Source organism: Hypanus sabinus, chromosome 16 (genome assembly GCF_030144855.1).
Source record: "Hypanus sabinus isolate sHypSab1 chromosome 16, sHypSab1.hap1, whole genome shotgun sequence".
Taxonomy (NCBI): domain Eukaryota; kingdom Metazoa; phylum Chordata; class Chondrichthyes; order Myliobatiformes; family Dasyatidae; genus Hypanus; species Hypanus sabinus.
The window spans coordinates 18236266-18249125 of record NC_082721.1 but is presented as its reverse complement, the minus strand read 5'-3'; the positions used below and the strand labels follow the sequence as shown (position 1 = coordinate 18249125).

Sequence of the window (12860 nt, the reverse complement as noted above, 5' to 3'; positions counted from 1 at the left end):
ATTCCACAATCTATGGACTCACTTTCAAGGACTCTACAACTCATGCTCTCAGTATTATTTATTTATCTACCTATTTTTAAACACAAAGATAAGGTCAAATACATAATGTCATCTCCCTAGTCACTCCATCCACCCCTTCCAGATTAATATCCCACTGATACATGGTGCAGATTGATATTATGACAGAGCACAGAAAGGATGAGAGTAAATAGACTGGATTTACATCTCCCAGATCATGGTGGATTCTCATTGGGTCAACCAAAAGAAGATCCAATTAACTGATGTTTGAAATATTGCAGAATATTGGTAGCTCGGGTCGCCTATTTGGTCGCTGAGCTTGGCAAAATGCTTGCAGACTTTTTGACTCCAATCGAAAAGCCATTATCAGTATGCAGTTGAGGGTATCTCCTCAGAATACCAGCTCATATACTCCTCTGAGGTCCAAAAGAATATTGATTAGACATTGTGATCTGGTTGGCTGGTTCAAAACACTGTGAACGGTTTAGCAGTAGAAGATTCTGATTGGGTAGCTTCAATGGAGGTCCATTGGAAGTATCCAGATCCTGAGAGTACTGGTGATTTATTGATTGTTGACATTGCTGTTTCTCTTTTCTCTGTAATGGTTCATATACCAGATCTATGTCAATGTGGTTGTTGATTGATCCTTCTGTAGAGAACCATACTTCAAGAATTTCTTGCTCTTTTCTTTTTCTTGTTTGAGTCAAGAGTCTGGCTGTGGTCCAGTTGAAATGGTGCCCTTCTTTGGCTTCATGAGCTGATACTACGAAGAGTGGATTGTGCCTTCTACTCACTAGCTGATGCTCATGTAGCTGGTCAATAGCTTTCTTACTGTTTGAAGAATGTGGTACTTGTCACAGTTACTACACTGGATTTTGTAGATTCCATTTGTTCTATCAGTCACATTTTGTTGTGCTTTGAGTTTTGATAGATGACTGTTGGCTTGTGAGCAACTGTGATGTTGTGCTGCTGAAGCAGTCTTGATGTCATTTCCGAGATGTTCTTTATATAAGACAATACAATTAATTTATTCATTGTTTGTGTAGTTTGTATATTTGGGTTTCTGACCTTGAGGTACCTTCTGATGAAGCTTTTTGGATATTGAAAGGTTTTGAAGAGGTGCTTTGCTTCTTCCAGTTTTGTGACTGCGGTGTTGCAATGGGACTCAATCCTTTCGACTAAGGCCTTACCACAACATTGTTTGTGACATTTCAGGTGATTACTATTGAAGTTCAGAATTTGATCAGTGTGTGTTGCTTTGCTGTAGACTGACATCTGTAATTGACCCGTGTTAGTTCTGTTGATAAGAACATCCAAGAATGTGAGCTGGCTTTCCTCTTCAATTTCCTTTGTGAACTTGATGTCATTAAAGACATTATTTAGCAAGCTCTTCAAGATCTTTCAACAGAACAGATATCCAAAGAGTTTCATCTGAAGGTACCTCAAGGTCAAGGTCAGGTTGTGAAAGATATCAGTTACAACCATCAGTATGAGTCTGTCACAAAATATCAAAAACTTTTGTTCCATTATGGTCTAAATGCATTGTCACAGCAACGTGAAGGGAAGTGGATGAGAATGAAGGTGTAAAAATGGATTTAGCTGGATCCATGACATTATACACCCTGTACTCGCCTTGATTTTCTTGTCTGTTGACTACAAAGGAAGTTGCCTGGTGAGTATAGCAGATGGATGATCTGAGATCATGCAAACACAAGGAGATCTGCAGATTCTGGGAAGTCAAGCAACATGCACAAAATGCTGGTAGAATGCAGGAGGTCAGGCAGCATCTATAGGAAGAATTACAGTCGACGTTTCAGGCCGAGACCCTTCATCAGGATTCTATTTGTGGTTGAGCACCCATTTTCTACATTGTTGAGGATGAAGTCACCATCACCGTGCCCTCTCCACTCCCCTCACCCTCCATAATATTTCTCTATCTACTGAAGAGAAGCATCAAACACACAGAGCTCATTTTCGACCCAGTCAAAGTTAATTTTACCATCATTGTGTCCACCCATGATGTATAGTATCCATCCATAAATAGCTGGGGAGAGGCATCAATACTGCAAAGGCTACCCATGGGCAAAACTTTTTGTGTTGAGATCCAAGTACTTAATAGTGTGAAGTCTCAAACGTTATAAACTGCAATCTGCTTCAGAAATGCAGATGATAAAGTGATTACCAGGACCCTTGATGGTGAGACGCTTTGGTAATTCCTGGTGCATCTGATCAAAGAAGACATTTCTATTTGGTTCTGTAGCAGGAGAATAATGAACTAGGTCTTACCTTTGAATTATTACCTAGTGTGTATTGAGATCTCAGGATATATTTCTGCTGTATTTACAAGATATATGTGCAAACACTGATAGCCAGTATTGCTTCTTCATCAACAAGTCTGAGTACCTCCTGCAACAAACTCCATCCCCATCCATGGGTGTAATTTCCTGGGTGTTATACTCAAGGCCTTGCTGCTGGGCCTGGTTTTCCAGTGCTTCTGACACTCATACTTACTGGGCTGATGGTGGGTGGGCTTCGGCTCATGCCTCGGCATCACATTTTGAAACTGGCTGTCTTGATGAGGCCGAACTTGTGGTCGTGCTGTGGGGTAAATCCAGCCTGGAGAGGGGTGTGAAGGGAAAGGAGATATAAATGTGTGTTTAGATCAGTGACATCAAAACTGAAGTGCTTAGTCACAACCTGTAACTGTTTAAGAAATTAGAAGAGCATAAACAGAAATGGGATGAGGTCAGAGAGGGAATGAAGGGCACAAATGGGATCATGGATAGAAACAGGATCAGGAGTAGAAGTGGAATGAGGGTTAGAAGCAGGATGAGGGGTTGGCCATACAGCCTTTTATGCCTCCTCTGTACTCTGTAATAAAAAATGAAATTGTTGGGAATGCTCAGCAGGTCAGGCAACAGTTGTGAAAAGAGAAAACTGGGGCTCAGACTTAACCAGCTCTTCTGACTTCCACAGAGTTTGGAATTCTGTCCGTCTTGACCTCAGTCTTCAATTACTCAAACTCCATGGTTTCCTGGGTAAAGAATTCCAAAGATTTGTTGCCTCTGAGAGAAGAAACTCCTGCACATCTCTGACTGAAATGATGATGAAAATATGCTCTCTAGTTCCAGATTCCTCTTGCAAGGGAAACAACTCTGTCATACCTCATAGACTCATTTGTTAAAAGATGCCCCGACTTTTTCAGCATAGTTTATTTACAATGTCCAATCTCTAGAATAACTACAAATTTCTAAATGGAAATTGATTAGTTCTACAAAGGGAAAGTTACAACAGAACAACGGCGATACCTTAAGTAAAAACTGCCGACCTACCTGGGTAGAGAGCTGGCTTTCTGGTGGTTGTGGAGACTGTAGTGCTGGTTTGTGCCCAGGGCAGATAACTCAAAGGAATGTCAGCCTCTATCACAGCGGTCTCCGGTTGTCTCAGTGGACTATGGCCACCTTGGTAATGCCCGTAGCGTTCTTTAGGAAGCCAATACTCGTATTCAATCCCCGAGTTTGCCTCTCGCAAGAGAACCTGTAACACAAATTGAACTTTTGATGTTCTATTGTCAGCACTGATGACCTGATCTAATTGTGTTGATGTAATTCGCATATTTCTTATTTTTGTTTTAGAGATACTGCATGGTAATTAGCCATTCTGTCCTAAGAAGTCCACACCACCCTATTACACCCATGTGACCAATTAACCTACTAACTCGTACGTCTTTGGAATGTGGGAGGAAATTGTAGCACTCGGAGGAAACCCACACAGTCACGGGGAGAACATACAAGCTCCTTAGGGACATCGGTGGAATTGAACCCAGGTCGCTGGCATTATAACATCTATGTCACTAAGTATGCAGTTATTTTTATCTGAGTTCATTTCATTCACCTGTTATTTAATCAATGACTTATGAGTAATTCAAGAACACCATCAAATTTCAGATGTACAAATTTAATGCAAATCAAAAGATTTACATTAATATAGCATCTATTAGTAACCACAAGATGCCTCAAAGTGCTCTATGTACTTTCTGAAGCGCAGTCATTGCAAAGAAGTGAATACAGGAGACAATTTGCTCATTGCAAACTGAACACGAGACACTGTAGAATCATGGGACATGATTTGATTTTGTTGTTAGGCGATAAAAGTGGCCCGAAAAATCTCCACACTTTCATCACCAATAATAATATAGAATCATTTATATCTGCCTGAGCAGCAAGATGGGTTGTTGGCTAATCACCTTATCCAAGAAAATATATTTTCAGCAGGACTATACCCCTTAGAATGGCAAATTAAAAATTTGTGCATGCACCTTTAGAATGTGATTTGAATCCCAAAATGTGACTTGAAGACAAGATTATTACCACATCCAGCAATAAATATTGCATGGTATGATTTTATATTTCTTTTTTCCTCACACCAGTTTGTCCAACATATTTTTATTATTCCTGTATAGCTTCAGTCCGAGCTGTTTGGATTTGATTTGCAGGTAGTAAGTTTGTCTCTCAAGGGTGGGCAATAGAGTGTGTAGAAATCCATCGCTGTCTGGTGTGGGGCGTGGGGGGGGGGGCACTGCACTGGATTGAAATAAAGCGTGGAAGGCTGAAACCTCTGTCAGCTCTATCATGAGAACCAGCCTCCGCAGCATCCAGGACATCATCAAGGAGCGATGCCTCAAAAAGGCGGCATCCATCGTTAAGGACCCCATCACCTAGGATGTGCTCCTTTCTCACTGTTACCATCAGGAAAGAGGGAGAGAGGGAGAGGAGCCTGGAGACACACACTCAACGATTGAGGGACAGTTTCTTGCCCTCGGCCATTAGATTTCTGAATGGATATTGAACCCATGAACTCTACCTCACTACTTTTGTTTTTGCATTAATTATTTAGCTATTTTATATACATATTTACTTTAAGTCACAGATTTTATTATCATGTGTTGCAATGTAGTGCTGCCACATAGCAACAAATTTCACGACATATGGCATTGATATTAAACTGGATTCTGATTTTGATTCTGAATCTTAGGTAGGAAAATTTGAAAAGAATATTCTTCAATCCCTTTGTGGGTCTGCAAGTAGTCAGGGAGGTTTGTGTCAGATAAGAAATTTTCTAGTTAAACTCTTTGTATCGTAGGCAAACAAGCCTGGAAGCAGGAAATGCTTGCATAATGCAGGGATTACAAGAACCACAGGATATGATCTGATATGTTCTCAACTATTCAACAATGGAAACTGCAAGCAGTTTCAAGCTTCTGGGAGTGCACATCACACACAATCTCTTAGGGTCCGAGAATGTATCCTACACAGTCAAGAAAGCTCACCAACACCTCTACTTTCTGAGGAGGCACAAGAGAGCCGGACTTCGTACATCTATGTTCATGTCATTCTACAGATGTGCAGAAGAGAGCATCCTATCAGGCTGCATCACCACTTGGTATGGAAGCTGCACTGTGGGGGATAGGAAGGCTATACAACAGGTTGTCAAAACTGCCCAACACATCACTGGTATCAGCCTGCCCAGCATCAAGGATATGTATACAGAAAAAGTGCTGGAAAAGGGCCACTAACATCATGAAGGAGCCCACACACCTTGCTCACAGACAGTTTGTCCTACTCCCATCAGGAAAGAGGTTATGTAGCATCCACGCCAGGACCACCAGGTACAAAAATCAGTTACTTTTCCCAAGCAGTAAGTCTGATCAACAGCTCCTCTCACTAATTCCACCACTTCCTTATTATTTCCTCTCAGTTGCCTAGTGTCACTTTATAGACACACGTTCAATCTACGTATATAAGCTACCTTCTGTATTTATATTTATTGTGTGTTTGTTTATTATTATTATTGTGTTATTTATCTTTTCTGTTTTTTTTTCATGCTGCATCGGATCCGGAGTAACAATTAGTTTGTTCTCCTTGCACTTCTGTGCAGGAAATGGCAACTGAGTGAAATCACATTGCAGTAACACTTAAAGTTCAATGATCCTACCCTCGGGAATTTGCTGCTGCTGGACTAGCAGATTTTCCACGTGAATGGATGGTTTTTGGTATAATATTCCGATACATTTTAAAATCACTGTTTTTAGATGTTAGACTGTAGCGCAACACATTTCCCTGACTCAGTGGGAGGAGGGTGCAGGGAGCTGGGTTTCAGAATTTTGAAGAAAACATGGGATCTGGAGCCCTGGAGAGTGGAAAGGGAAGGTGGGAACCAGGCCACTGGCAAGTGGGAAGAAAGTGCTGGAGTAAACACCTTGCGAGCCAGAAGCGGAACCATCCGGAGATGAATCTATTAGCAGATTGATGGAGTTTTACTGTTCAATTATTTGAAGAACTATTTATGCTTCTCTACAAAAATAGTAAGAATACATGTATGCTTTTTATTGTGCAGAGTAGATTTTACCCCAGTCAGTGAGAAAACTGGGAGGTGGCTCACACTGCACCGGTATGCAAGAAAAGAGGAACTGACTCTGCTGTGTGCTTTGATCAGACACAGAGGAATACTAGACTTCACCAGGTGAAGATTAATGTAAAAACGAGGTTTAAAAAATCACTCCAGTCCTCCTATAGTTTAAACATCATTGTTACATAAAATGTGAATGGCTTGGTCTTTTCCTCTGAATCTACTCCATAATTTTCATCATTTAAGATCGTATTCAGATGGGAGGAACTCCAGTGAGGAACTACAAGTCACTTAACCATAAGTTCTTCCTACACAGAAGCATACATGGTTTTGTTACATATGGTTTTCAGCTGATATATTTAGGTTAAAGTGGATCTGTTAAATCTCCATCGAATTGTTCTCTTCAGAGTAGTGATGGATATGGGGAGATATTATAGAGTTATAATTATGAGGTAAATATAGTGAAACTGATCCAATGATAGGAAGGTAAATGCCAGAACATTCAAACATAATTGGCACATGAACTATATGGAAAAAAAGCAGAACTTTTTATGAGAGAAAATTACCATGAACTGCACTGAACATAAATCGATAATGATAGGGGATTTGGTAATAACCTTCAAAAGTTTACTGTGTCCTTCTCTAAAGAATGAAAATTTTACAGCATTGAGGAGAAAGAGCAATTAGAAAGCTCTTTCAAAGAGCTGGCACTAGCATAATGGGCCAAATGGTCTCCTTCTGTTCCATATAATTCAATGATACAGAAAGATAAGACACAGATAAGTCTAGTGAAAGCTTAGGCTATTTATTTTTAGTTATAAGACATACACATTCTTTATACAGGTGTGTGTAATTTTGTTACAAATTGTGAGCAGAGAGCATCAATACTGCTAGAAAGTTTGAGGAATTACTGACTAAATATGATTTAATAAATGATGTTTGTCTGAGAAACTGTCTGTCTTTTACCTATTGGAATGGAATTGGTTTATTGCCAAATATTTTACTTTATAGAGAATATTGAATCCAAGTAATCTTGGCAGGCTGATTTTTTTCTCTATTATATTGCTGACAACTGTAAAAGGATAATGTCAGAACTTTTGCCAAGTTGAGGAGGTGTCTTAGTGGATTTAAAAGTGGCTTGAGAACCATTCAGTCAACCACCATGCAACCATAAAAAAGATCTGCCACACTTCCATATACAAACAATCACTATCTTTAACAAAAATAAGGCAAATTGCTGCAGGAACTTGGTGGGTCAGATACCAACTATAGAAGGAAATGGACAGGTAACATTTCAGATCAACTGTCCATTGCACTCTACATATGGTGCCTGAACTGCTGAGTTCCTCTGGCAGTATTATTTTTGCAATATCTGCTGTCTCTTATTTCTCCAATCAAGCCATTCATTTCACCATTGTGATGCATTTCTGTTATTTCGTGAAATGTGAACGTCACCAGGTAGACCTGTTTTCATTATCCACCCCTAACTGCCCATTGCCTGAGAATACAGTTAAGAGTCAATCACATTGGTGGCTTTGTGGACAGGTAAAGACTAGACAAAGTAACGGCAGGAAATTTCTTTCCCTGAAGAACTGCAGTGCATTGGATGGGTATCTGTAGGGCCTTAGCAAGTCTTTTGTACACACAAACAATCAGTAAAAGTTTTACATGAAGACTTGTACCATCAAATGGAGATCTTCTGCTGTTGGTCCTGCAGCCTCAATGGATTCATGATTGCCAGCTGAACGTTTGTATTGGATCTTGGTACCAGCAATTTCATATTCTCCGGGCCAGTCAATGACCCAGTTCCCATTAATCACATAACGATTCTTGCCATTTATTAATGCTGTAGACAAAATTATAATCAGAATGTAATTGTCCATTGTCAATGAATCAAAAGTACAACATCACATCATGACAGAACTATTGTATTCCGAAGTAGAATATGGCCATTCCAGTCCTAATGAAGGGCCCCAGCCTGAAATGTTGACCCTTTATTCCTTTCCGTAGGTGCTGTCTGACCTGCTGAATTCCTTGAGAATCTTATGTGTGTTATTCTGGGTTTTCAGCATTTGAACGCTCTTCTGTTTTTAATTCATGCAGTGACATAAACCAGGGTGGAAACAGTCCATTATTCTGTTTCTTTCTATAGTAAATAAAGTTACAATTGCTTGGCATTGAAATAAATAATTTTACTTCATCTAATTTTTGCATCAACATTGTTAATGATTTTCACTTTGTCCTTCCATTTTATCAAAGTTCAAAGTAAATTTATTATCAAAGTACATACTGTATACAACCCTGAGATTCATTTTCTTGTGGGCATACTCAGTGTACCATAACCATAATAGAATCAATGAAAGACCACTCCAACAGGGCAGATAACCAGTGTGCAAAAGACAACTGTACAAATAAAAAAACACACAGAATAAGTGAACAACACCAAAATATGCTGAATTAAAAGAGGAAATTGAAAGATTATGGAACATGAAAAGGGTATATTGCCCCAATAGTAATACCTACAACTAGTATCATCCCAAAGGCACTACACAATAGTATTAATCAATTAGGCCTACACAGCAATATTTATGTAAATCTGCAGAAAGCCACAAAACTAAACACCAGTACAATACTCCAAAAGGTCCTAGCAATTGAGAAATGAGTGTGCTTGGCTGTGTCTGTATCTCAGGTTTTACCAGCTTGAGCTGCGAAATGAATGAACAAATAATAAATAAACAAACAAACAAATAAATAAATAAATATTGAGAACATGAGGTATCGACATTTGCAATTTGAAAGTCCTATACATATTTCTTAAATATACTTTAAACAATGGAAAATGCACTTAACCTCCAACATAGCCATAAAGGTCCAAATTCCAGTGACAAGCTCACATCAAACGCTTTTCCCATTTGCTGCTATTTGATTGTTCTACTTACTCAGTTTACTAAGCTAAAACATGAACCAGAATGTAATTCAGGGAAAACACTACTGGTAATGTATTACCAAGGAATTAAGAACAATTAATTGAACACAACCACCTGTGACACCTGTCAAGTTCCTTAAGTAACCTTAAGGGAAAATAGTCTCTTAGGCTCTGGAATTGCTAGAAATTTCTCAGTCCACATTGGGCAATCAGGGATTTTGAAGCTGTAATGAGGTGAACCAAGAGTGTTCACTGTCACTACTTTGTAAAGCTGAGAACAATTTGGTGTTTGGAAAATGGTGTGAGTGTTTGTCTTTCCCCAGAGGCCATGCCTTCTCCAACACAATCAAGGAAAACTATTTGATTTTAATTTCTTCTTTTTTTTAAGGTATTTGTGAACTAATCCCACAAATCCCAAAATATAAAATCCCTGAAAATCTCACAGTTTCTTACAAAAAGCACATTTTTATTAATGCTTTCTCTTCAGAAAATAACATTTTTATTTGGTTGATAGGTTTTCGATAGGGCATCAAAGATTAGGGGGAGAAGTCAGGAGAATGGGGTTGATCAGCTCTGATGGAATGGTAGAGCAGACTCGATGACAAATGGCCTGATTCTGTTCCTCAGTTTTCCAGTCTTAAATAAAAACAAATTTTATGCATGTGGATTTGAATTACTTCACATAAATATTTCAAGGACATTTTTTTGAAGTTCATGACATTTCAATTGATAGTCTAATCTTTTTAGCATTCTCTATCATGCTTAAAATGTTAAATATTTCTCCAGACAATTTTTAGTTGGCTGCCCAGCCAGCGTCATTCTTCCAGCGTTGTGTATGTATTCAGTGTCATTCTCTCACAGCTGCTGAGTTCCAGGGATTTCTTTGAAATGCCAACTCAAATCAGCAGGTGTCATGACAGAGAAAGACCTCACCACAAGGATCTCTCTGGGTAGCTTTCTTTGAGGAAGCCAGCGAGCACCAGTACTCTGCTGCTGAAAGTAAATTCTGGGCAATATTTATTACAAAGGTCATATTGTGCTAGGACCTGGAAATCTTTCAAGTTCTGCTTCAGAGCTTGTACCCTGAGAAACTGTAGCCAGTTAGACATTATATCAAATCAATGACTACGTGCCTGCCATTTCCTCCCTTGCTTGACTTGTGTGTGCATCAGATGCTTTGAAGCTCTCTATCACCAAATCATGATTTGTGACTAGATCTAAGTCTCCAAAATTTAAAGCAATCTTAGATTATTTTTCATGAGGACATTAAAACAATATGGAATTGTCCCTGGTCACTTCCCCTAAACATCAAACATAGCAAAAATATTAGGCTAGTTTATCACATTTGCCAGCTATCAACCTCGTGATCTGGGCTGCAGAACTTTCCATTGATCAAAGGTCCTGATGAAGGGTCTTGGCCTGAAACGTCAACTGTTTACTCTTTTCGATAGATGCTCCCTGGCCTGCTGAGTTCCTCCACTATTTTGTGTGTTTTGTGTTAGTGAATCCTGCGCTTTGGTCTCATCATTAAACTGGCCTGCATGCATAGAATCTTAGACCACCACAAGCACAGAAGCAGGCCCTTCAACCCATCTAGTCCATGCCTTACTGTTATTCTGCCTAGTCCCATTGGCCCACACCTGGACCAGAGCCCTTTTTGTGGAAACACCAAGCACATTCACCAAATTCTAGTTGTCATAATTGATCTGAAAATAGCTAAAGATTAAATCTTTAAAAGTCTGTGTTACCTAAGTCTCTTGGGAAGTAGACCTTTAAAATGCTACTTATTTCTGTTATTATCCAAAAGGAAAGATTAGATAAGATAGGGTTGTTTTCTTTGGAACAAAAGATGTCATTGGCAGATTTAATCAAGTCATATAAATATATAAGAGTCCGTGGTAAATCAGAAGGATTTATCTTGCTCAGCAGAGGGATCAAAATCTAAGGCACAAAGATTTAAAATAATTCCTAGATGATCTTTTTTCACCCAAAGGGTGGTAGGGGTCATTGCCTAAATACATGCTCAAGGGAGAAACCCTTAACACATCTAAATTTGGTGTGTATCTGAAGAACCATGATCTTCAGAATTTCGGAACTGAAGGATTATGTCTGGCAGCTCTAATGCAGCCAGCACACTCGTGATAGGTTAAATGGCCCCCTGAATGTAAACATTGTGATTCCACCATTGAGATTCCTGGGGAATTCTGCGCCCCATCAAGACTGAAGAAGGATCTTGGCCCGAAACGTCGACTGTTTATTCCTCTCCGTAGATGCTACCTGACCTGACCTGGATGAAAATGCTTCATCCAGCATTTTGTGTGTGTTGCACTGAGTTCAAGAATCAGAAAATTATGCTGCAGCTTTATAAAACCCTGGGTTAGGCTGACTATTGTATTCAGTTCCAGCCACCCCATTATAAGAGGTATAGGAATGTTTTGGAGAGGATGTAGAGGTTTACCAGCATTCTCTCAGGGTTAGATGGCACGTGTTATAAGGACAGTTTGGACAAAATAGGGTTGCTTCTCTGAAGTAGCTTATAAAATTATGAGAGGCATAGACAGAGTAGGCAACTGTTATATTCATTGCAGGGCCGAAATATCTAATTAAAGCAAGCGAGGTTAAGTTCAAAGGAAATATGCGTGGTAAGTTTTTTTATAATGGAGAGAGTGGTGGGTGCTTGGAACATGCTGTAGTAGATATCTACTGTGGAGGTAGATATCACAGATATCTGTGGAGGTTCTGACACAGGCACATGAATATGCAGTGAATGGGCATTTATAGACCATAAATAAGTTTTAGTTTAATTAGGCTTCATTAGCTTAATTATTTCAGCAAAACACCGTGGGTCAAAAATCCTGTTTTTGGGCTGTACTGCTCTATGTTCTATCAACAACATCATGTATTAGTCATCATGAGGAAATCTGCAGATACTGGAAATTCAAACACCACGCCACCACAAAATGCTGGTGGAACATAGCAGGCCAGGCAGCATCTATAAGGAGAAGCACTGTCAACGTTTTGGGCCGAGACAGTCCTGACGAAGGGTCTTGGCCTGAAACGTTGACACTGCTTCTCCTTATAGTTGCTGCCTGGCCTGCTGTGTTCCACCAGCATTTTGTGTGTGTTGTATGTATTAGTCATGTTTATTATCACTGGCATGTGACGTGAAATTTGTTAACTTAACAGCAGCAGTTCAATGTAATACATAATCTAGCAGAGAAAATCATAATAATAACAATAAATATAATAAAAAATCAATAAACAAGTAAATCAATTATGTATATTGAATAGATTTTAAAAATGTGTAAAAACAGAAATAACGTATATTAAAAAAAGTGAGGTAGTGTCCAAAGATTCAATGTCCATTTAGGAATCGGATGGCAGAGGGGAAGAAGCTGTTCCTGAATCGCTGAGTGTGTGCCTTCAGGCTTTTGTATCTCCTACTTGATGGTAACCATGAGAAAAGGGCACACCCTGGGTGCTGGAGGTCCTCTATAATGAATGCTGC

At 39.3% G+C, this 12860-nt stretch overlaps 1 protein-coding gene across 1 annotated transcript in view; it reads right to left on the bottom strand.

Annotated features, from left to right (window-relative positions):
• Positions 1–12860, bottom strand: part of LOC132406038 (ADAMTS-like protein 5) — a 138530-nt gene that overhangs the window by 7541 nt on the left and 118129 nt on the right. The window contains exons 9-11 of the mRNA XM_059991197.1: positions 8109–8272; positions 3351–3555; positions 2530–2634 (exon numbers count right to left, since the gene is read on the bottom strand). Of these exons, the coding sequence (XP_059847180.1) occupies positions 2530–2634; positions 3351–3555; positions 8109–8272 (474 nt within the window). The remainder of the gene's footprint in view (positions 1–2529; positions 2635–3350; positions 3556–8108; positions 8273–12860) is intronic.